This window comes from Nansenia antarctica (genome assembly GCF_963989245.1).
Source record: "Nansenia antarctica genome assembly, chromosome: 1".
Lineage (NCBI taxonomy): Eukaryota > Metazoa > Chordata > Actinopteri > Argentiniformes > Microstomatidae > Nansenia > Nansenia antarctica.
Window position 1 is genome coordinate 12,970,064 of NC_137674.1, and position 8,984 is coordinate 12,979,047.

An 8,984-nucleotide genomic window follows, 5' to 3' on the forward strand; every position below is an offset into this window, starting at 1 on the left:
TTGGCTGCTATTAACATGTAATTAAGAGAGAGTGGGGCCTATTGGCTGCTATTAACGTGCTAGAAAGGGAGCATACATGTGGCTGACTGTTACTAATATATTGTCACAGGAGAGAAGAGGCTCATAATTGTTATTCACATTTTATAACGGGAGCATAGAAGCTAGTTAGACATTGGTGTATTGCTTTCTTTTCCCATATAGGATGCCATGAAAACCATGGGGTGTTGTAATTAGAGCATCATGATGTTTTCCGGTTGAGAACACAGTGATTAGGCTCTCTGTGGCTGTGCCAACCGTCGTGGCTTACTGTGATGGGGTTGTGCATACAGTAGCAATGGGGGGAGTTTATGAGATAAAGCAGCTAAAAGGCTACAAACAATAATGGGCCGTAATAACCATTCATAGCCGGTCATAATCTCACAATAGCTATTCATAGCCGGTGATAATTCCATCCACTTCCCCTTTCAGATCAGTAGACTACACGAGTACCTAGGGATAAGTGCTCGGGGTGGATCTGTTGTTGTGCAGGTAAGTCGTTCCAAGGCACTTGTTTCACTTTATTCCCTTAAGTGACATTCACAGCATCGCCCCAGAAAACAACAACTTCAATGTGCTTACATCCTTATCTCCTGAACACAAATGCACTTATTTCACAATATGAAAACACAATGTTTCATTAAGTTCTAAATATCAAATATTTAAAGATATCTTATATACACTTTGGTATGATATACTTAAACCTGTGTTTGACCTGTGATGTCATTGCTGTGATGTGGAATAGTGCTGGTGAATACCTTTTGGATAATCAATAAACAGTACTTCAAGTCCAACATGTTAGTGAAAAATAAGTACAGGTATATATATACAATTTGTAAATAAAATGAAATAATAATGACTAAATACAATCAATTAAGTAGTAACACCCTTTAAAAGTCAAACAACTGAAACACTTCTGTACCTAGACACAAAAAAGCCGCTAAAGCCTCAAGTGTTATTAATATAAGTGGTATAATAAGTCAAATCATAAACATAATCAACTTAGAACACAAAAGAGCCAACAGCAGAAAGCTGAAGTCTGCCACATCCAACAGACAGGAGCAACATTTCAAAACAGATAAGAGACACTCATGCTTATACTAAATCAACTGAAAACAAAAAAACTCACAGCCAAATATTCAAATATTACAAATCTACATGTGTGATATTACTGTACATTGATAAGTGTAGTCTCTTCTTGGGAATTGTGGGATGTCTGGTCAAACTACTTGAACCTGACGCTCACATTGGCTTTCTGGTTGCCATTGGTTACCATGAAGCTGCAAAATGCCCTGGAGGACCTCCAACCAGACTTTGTAGCAGAAGAGGTACTGTTCCTAAAACCACAGAGGGACAAGGACATTAGACATTAGTACACGCACACACACACACACACACACACGCACACACACACACACATACACACACACACACACACACACGCACACACACACAGACACACACACACACACACACACACACACACACACACACACCACGTGATTTAGTATTTTCAGTGAATTATCCCTTATCGACATTTCTGAATTAAGAACCATGAATCTTTTCCTGGTACTGACCTTGGTCTGAATCATCCCGTAGCGCTGTAGTCTCATCTCCTTCACTATGTCGCTCACTTTGATCTGAAAACCCAGAGAGGGGACATCCAGTTCAGCACGGGAACCTGTATATACACAAGCATCTCCCTACCTACCTACAGGAGAAAACACTTATTGACAGCTTATCTTTGACAACAGTATATATAGATCTAGAACACTGCCACTCACAGGGAGGTCGTTCTCTATGAGACTGAGTATGATGTCGGTACAGATGAGAACCCCGGTGCGTCCTATGCCGGCGCTGCAGTGCACGGTGAGAGGTCCTTTATAGTGCACGGTTCTCAGGTAGCGGATGAACCTCACCAGCTGCTCCGAGCAGCGCGGCACTCCGTGGTCGGGCCAGCGTGTGAACTTCAGGTGACGGACAAAGTGAGTCTGGCCACTCTGGAATGTAAAAGATCTCATTTCAGTATTGTTTACTTGCTTGAGATGTAGTCGACTCTTAAAAAGAGAGGCACACCTCTGTTGATATGAGCAGAGAGCAGCTCAGCATTCACCAATTCAAATACATTCACGTTCACAACGGTCCTAAAGTACAACCAAACCTCTGTATCGGGAGTGGAACTGTCTCTCATTCTCACCTCTTTCTCCACCATGCGTATGATCTTGATGTGGAAGTAGTCCTGGAACTGGTGGTTCTCCAGGTGGAGCTGGTATCTGCCTGTGTCCAGCGGTGTGCCCACCCTGGCTGGCCAGTACTGGTGACATTTCACCCTTCCCCTTTCTACCTCCTGGGTCATCATGGCGATGACATCAGACCGTGTCTCCCAGACCATCTGCCAGAAGGCTGGCACTGTGGAGGGCAGAGGGCCCTGACAGGAGATGTACAACAACTCTTCAATCCCAACCTTCATTCGGACATAGCTGGCGTTGATGTAATCCTGGTTCTCTCCTATGGGAACCCGCGTTTTGTCGTCTATCGGAAAAAAAAGAAAGGGGGAGATGGAAGGAGAGGGAGAGGAGAGGGAAGAGAGAGGAGTTAGAGGTACTGTAAACTGTAACTGTGTTACTGTTTACTACTTGTTTTAAGAGTCTGCTCTCAAAGGACTACTGGATGCAATAAACATTTTAGGGGTTTTCAAAACACAAACATTGTTCTATTAATTTCAATTGTACACAACAGGCTAACAATGCAACACTGTTGTTTTTCCAAGAACACAACAACCCAGGGTGCAATAAATACAGCAAAGTCAACCATATGAGTTGTTCCCTGGGGTCCAGACGGGAGGAAAACCCAGAGTAAACAAATAAAGTAGGGGTGAGGGGGAGGAGAGGTGTGATAGACTGAGGGCAACAATGTTCTTGCCTGTTTGCCTCACACTTGCATCACTCTTTCTCAGTCTCCCATAACTACAATATCACCCCCCACACACACTCACACACAAATTATTGATCGCCAAATTTGTTAAGCGAGACAAAGATATACCCCAAGGGAGCGAGAAACTGGGCAGTGTCAGCCTTCCTGTTAAATGCTGCTCTTGAACCACTCCTTCATCAACCCCACCCCCCTCTCTCAGCCCCCCCCCTCTCTCTGAGCCTAATCGCAGAAATCCAGGGAGTAGAGTAGACAAAGCAGCTAGAAACACAGGAGTAGTGGAAAGTAAATGTAAGTGGAAAGTAAGTGTGTGTGTGTGGGGGGGGTGTGGTGTGTGGGGTGTGTGTGTGTGTGTGGGGGGGGGGGGGGGGGTGTGTGCGTGTGTGTGTGTGTGTGCATATGTGTGTATGTGTGTGTGTGTGTATGTGCATATGTGTGTGTGTGTGTGCATATGTGTGTGCATATGTGTGTATGTGTGTGTGTGTGCGTGTGTGTATGTGCATATGTGTGTGTGTGTGTGTGTGTGTGTGTGTGTGTGTGTGTGTGTGTGCGTGCGTGCGTGCGTGCGTGTGTGTGTGTGTGTGTGTGTGTGAGTGTGTGTGTGTATGTGTGTGTGTGTGTGTGTGTGTGTGTGTGTGTGTGTGTGTGTGTGTGTGTGTGCGCGTGCGTGTGTCTGTGTGTGTGTGTGTGTGAGTGTGGGTGTGTATGTGTGTGTGTGCGTATGTGTGCGTATGTGTGTGTGTGTGTGTGTGTGTGTGTGTGTGTTCAGTTAGCAGATCTGTCTTTTCCCATAACAACGTCCAGAAGACATCAAGTGGGCTGCTGCTGTTTTTACTAGTCAATGTTTTGAGAACATTCTCTCTCCTGTTGGTCAGAGGGAGACATCTGACCTCTCCTTCCCCACCATATCAATGTTAACCACAAACACAGAGGGAGTTAACCTGATCATCTGGGGGCTGTTTCACAGAAACAAGACTCCTTATTTCTAGTTCATACTGTTCGAAGAAAAACATCACATTAAAATGGGTTTTGTATTACTTAATTCAGTCCTTCCTTGACTGCATGTAGCTTCCCTTCAACAAATTATTTCAGAGTGTGAAGTTACACACACACACACACACACACACACACACACACACACACACACACACACACACCAGCCATGGTGTACAGTAACTCAATGCTCTTCACTAGCAAAAAGCACAATGTAAATGATCCTACAAATCGCTTAGTTTCATTTTAATACTGTGTTGTATGGTGGTTGTGTGTGTGTGTGTGTGTGTGTGTGTGTGTGTGTGTGTGTGTGTAGTATAGAGTAAAAAGCACCCCTGTTAACCTGTAGATGCCCACCACTATCTTTCCTTCTTTCCATTGCAAGTTGCTGTCTTTCCTTCGCTCTAATACACAAAACAAATATTTACCTTTGGTAAACTGAGAGATTATGGTTTGGAATAGCCAGGGTTGTCACATTTCAGCCAATGTTGATGTGTAGAGTGGTTTGAGACTCCTCAAATGTACCTTTAGTTGATTTGATTTAAATCCAGAAAGTCTAAGAGGGGTTACAGTGGTCTGAAAGAGACTTACAGGGTAGGATGTCTCGATATCTGTTCTTCTCACGGTTCTCTGGTGCTTTCCCCACCAGACAGTTATCAGAGGGCTTCAGGTGCTCCAGGGACTGCAACAACAACACACCACCACCACCACCACCACCATGATGCTGTTAACCTTTTATTTGAACCCCATGATTGTGGTTTGGGTCTCCTATAAATATTTCTCTGGGTCATGAGTCAGTCCCCAAATGGCCTCCAAAACATGGTCTTGTTTCATCTAACATACACCTAACCCATGGTAAATTAATTGCTTTTCACCCAAAACAGCAGGCTGCTTGAACGAAATGACATTAAATGTAACTTATTACTACAGCATTCTGAGCAGGTCTCAGTTATGCCAACGAGTGTGTGGCTGTCTGCCGTCCTGCACAAACACGTCTGTGGGTGTGTGTGTGTGTGTGTGTGTGTGTGTGTGTGTGTGTGTGTGTGTGTGTGTGTGTGTGTGTGTGAGGGGTACAGAGACAGAGTGTATACACACCATGAACTCTTTGACCAGCTCCTGTTGGTCCAGCTGATGCTGCAGTATCTGGATGAGGGCTTTCACCCGGGAGCCTGAGTACTGGCTGCTCTGGGATGGACTGATCAGAGCTAGGCTGGCCAACTCCTCCTCCGACACTATCGGTGGGCCTGGCAAGAGAGAGAGAGAGAGAGGTAGGTAGGTAGGAAGGTAGGTAGGTAGGTAGGTAGGTCGGAAGGCAGGTATTTAGATAGATAGATAGGTAGGTAGGTAGGTAGGTAGGTAGGAAGGTAGGTAGGGAGGTAGGGAGGTAGGTAGGTAGGTAGGGAGGGAGGTAGGTAGGTAGGTAGGAAGGTAGGTAGGAAGGTAGGGAGGTAGGGAGGTAGGTAGGTAGGTAGGGAGGTAGATAGGTAGGTAGGTAGGTAGGTAGGTAGGTAGGTAGGTAGGAAGGTAGGGAGGTAGGTAGGGAGGGAGGGAGGTAGGTTGGTAGGTAGGTAGGTAGGTAGGTAGGAAGGTAGGTAGGTAGGTAGGTAGGTAGGTAGGTAGGTAGGTAGGTAGGTAGGTAGATAGATAGATAGATAGATAGATAGATAGATAGATAGATAGATAGATAGGTAGGTAGGTAGGTAGGTAGGTAGGTAGGTCGGTCGGTCGGTCGGTCGGTCGGTCGGTCGGTCGGTCAGTCGATCGATCCATAGATAGATAGATAGATAGATAGATAGATAGATAGATAGATAGATACCTGTAAAGGGTGACGTTGCCTCCTGACCAATGGGCTCAAATGCGTCATCTTCTTCCTCCTCGCTGCTCCAGCCGTCTGATTGACTGTTTCTGGCGTCTATCGTGGGTTTGTCCAATTGTTTAGTAGGGGGTTGGTTCCTGGGGGGGGGCAGGGGGCAGGGGTGAGACCATTTCTACTCTTCGGTAGGGGGGTTGAAATCATGCAAGGGTGAGTTTCCTTTCCCTGCGACATTTCCACCTAAAATACAGCATAGAAAAGCTGCTAAATGTAACTATACCCTAAAATACAGTACAGAACAGAGTCCAATGTGTCTAACATGTAGTTCTACCACATTCATTGTAACTTATGATATAGTGTATATGATATGATATAGTGTATACTCCCTAACTGTTCAACTTGTGTTTGGTTAACCAAGATATACAGTAAGAGAAGCCAGAACCCAGAGGAAAATAAGTATTTCTAACTGAGATACCTTTTCAATCTCATGTGACAAATGTGATTTCGCATTTATGAATAATCATTCATAGCAAGTTATTAGAAGCAATAAAAAGAAATAAAACAGAATTACATTTTGAGACTTCTAAGACAAATGAACTCATATGGCCACACAAACTCCCGTAAGTGTTTAACAGATTAATTCTCACAAAAGGAAGGTGAGAGCAAACATAAAAAATAAAAAAATAAACATTATCAAAGTGTATTGAGTGTACGACTATCCATCTTAGATGGATAAATATGAAAAGTATGATAAATATTCAGTCTGATCATTAAATACATTTGAATTTGGGGCCCTAGGTGAGATCTTAGTTTATGTCATTGGTTTCATTTTGGTTATGGAAAGATGAGACAGTTGTAATTACCTCATTATACTATTTATAAGTCATATTTATCAAAATAGGAGTAGGCCTATACAGTATATTATTTGAAATGACTAGGACAGACTGTCTTTAATGAAAATGTTGCTATTGAAACATCAGCCATATCTGACCTGAAACCTCTCTAAAGCATACATTTTAGTCTAATGATGAAATAACTTGCATTTATATTTTTCCTACAATACAACACTGCCTCTCAGTCAGACCTCTGCCAGCCAGTGTGTCTATCTTGTGTTGAACAGCACTAACACAGCTGTTGACCTACACAATATAAAATCTGCAGTTTTTAGTTTTGTTAATCAGATCTTGCATTCTATACAAATCTAAACTAACTCTGAAATTCATAACATTGAATTCTCTCCCTGGCTCTGCTGTCAGTTACATTTCAGCTACACCAACATTTTGCACTGAAGCAATAAGCACTCAGAATTTGTGATGATTTCATCCTCCTTGTGAAAATACTAGGACTAGAAACTAGAAAAAAAGTTATTGGAGGCCATGTGCGATCGCCTAATTCGCCCATGCTTTAGGCCGGGTCGATCAGAAAACAATACATTCACCATTGTCTTTTGTTTTTCTGTTTAAAGTGAGGCGGAATTCATTAAACAATTAATCAAGTTTGCATGGCCTAACTTTGGCTAGATCGGTTTGTGTCTCCTTATTGACAGTTTGCTGCCTCCTTGTGGTTAAATATATTCTACGCTTGATAAGTGATCATAACACCCAGTCTGCTGAGGAGAGGAGAGCAGCCTACCTTACTGAAGCTCCCTGTAACATGTCAGACACGTTGATGGAGGGGCAACAGACCTGATGAGTGGGTGTACTGTCACAGCTCTCCTACGTCAGAGAGAAAGAAAGGTGGATAGAAGGAGGGAGAGGGAGGTGAAGAGGTAGAGGGGTAGAAGAAGGAGAGAGAGTGGATAAAAGAGTATAGTGGCTTCCATTTACAGGACAGTGTATGTTACTGTGAATGAGTGTGTGTGTGTGTGTGTGTGTGTGTGTGTGAGGATGTGAGTGTGTGCATGTGCATGTGTATGTGCGTGTGCATGTGCGTGTGCATGTGCGTGTGCGTGTGCGTGTGCATGTGTCTGTGTCTGTGTGTGTGCATATGTGTATATGTGTGTGTGTGTGTGTGTGTGTGTGTGTGCATGTGCATGTGCATGTGCATGTGCATGTGCATGTGCATGTGCATGTGCATGTGCATGTGAATGTGAATGTGAATGTGAATGTGCATGTGCGTGTGTGTGTGTGTGTATGTGTATGTGTGTGTGTGTGTGTCCTACCTGCCCAACAGCATCCATGTTTCTCCTGACTCCTGGGCGGTGTGAGAGACACGTGGGTAGATCTTCCTCTCGGTCCTCCAGAGGAACAGAGGTCACTTCTAGGGTTAAAGGCAGAAAAACAACATTCTGAGTGGGTGGATACTGAGTTGGGGCTGAGGACTAAGGCTGGATATATGTTTTTGTTCTGGAGGAATTCCCCCATAAAGCTCTTACCAGGGGGATACTTCATGGGCTCATTATGCAAGGCATCAGATGAGGAGCAGCCCTCAAACTTGGTGACAGGCTTGGGGTGGTCGGCCATGTTGGCTCCACAGGGTGCGGCCATGTTGGATCCAGGATGCGGTGCAGTGCTGGCCTGGGGCGGGGTGTCTCTGCGGACGGTGAGCTGGACGGAGCCTTCAGCCTTACGGAGGATGTCCACCACCTTGCTGTAGCTCAGCCCGGACACAATCACACCATTCACCTAGGCACAGAAGCATGCATAAACACACACACACACACACACACACACACACACACACACACACACACACACACACACACACATAAACACACATAAACACACGCAAAAACGGAGGGTCCCAAGTCCATGAAGATGCTTGACTTGGAATCCTAATAGTAATGATTTGTTGTTATAATGATTAAGACTATAAGACTATACTAATATTGCTCAACTCTAAAGTAGATAAGACAGGACTAGGGGTAAGGAATAGGGCTAGGGAAGAGGCCTGTGGAAGAGGGCTGTGGAAAGGCTCCTGGAGTTACTTCTACTGTGCAGTTTCACAGAGCTCTGCTGATGATTGACAGCTACCTCCAGAAGTATGTCTCCCACTCTCAGCCGTCCGTCCTGCTCGGCCACGCCCCCTGAGCAGATGTCCTTCACTCGGAGCGCGCTCCCGTTGGCTCCACCAATCAGTGCGAAGCCCAACCCCCCTCCCTCCGGCTTAGAGAAGTCAAACTGCAGTATACAGCTCTGAGGAGAAAGAAGAGGATGGAGGGAGAGGGTCACACAAACTCACCCCATGAGCCTAGTACCTGTGGCCCAGACAC

The 8,984-nt window shown here is 44.7% G+C and overlaps 1 protein-coding gene across 1 annotated transcript in view; it reads right to left on the bottom strand.

The window, feature by feature from the left end:
* Positions 1 to 1,256: 1,256 nt before the first annotated feature.
* The window catches only part of ptpn20 (protein tyrosine phosphatase non-receptor type 20), a gene marked incomplete at both ends in the record, with an annotated part of 38,002 nt that continues 30,274 nt past the window's right edge, over positions 1,257 to 8,984 (bottom strand). Inside the window, 11 exons of the mRNA XM_080529865.1 lie at positions 1,257 to 1,373; positions 1,614 to 1,676; positions 1,821 to 2,036; positions 2,234 to 2,568; positions 4,552 to 4,642; positions 5,056 to 5,204; positions 5,777 to 5,913; positions 7,406 to 7,488; positions 7,935 to 8,032; positions 8,148 to 8,397; positions 8,746 to 8,907. Of these exons, the coding sequence (XP_080385991.1) occupies positions 1,257 to 1,373; positions 1,614 to 1,676; positions 1,821 to 2,036; positions 2,234 to 2,568; positions 4,552 to 4,642; positions 5,056 to 5,204; positions 5,777 to 5,913; positions 7,406 to 7,488; positions 7,935 to 8,032; positions 8,148 to 8,397; positions 8,746 to 8,907 (1,701 nt within the window). The remainder of the gene's footprint in view (positions 1,374 to 1,613; positions 1,677 to 1,820; positions 2,037 to 2,233; positions 2,569 to 4,551; positions 4,643 to 5,055; positions 5,205 to 5,776; positions 5,914 to 7,405; positions 7,489 to 7,934; positions 8,033 to 8,147; positions 8,398 to 8,745; positions 8,908 to 8,984) is intronic.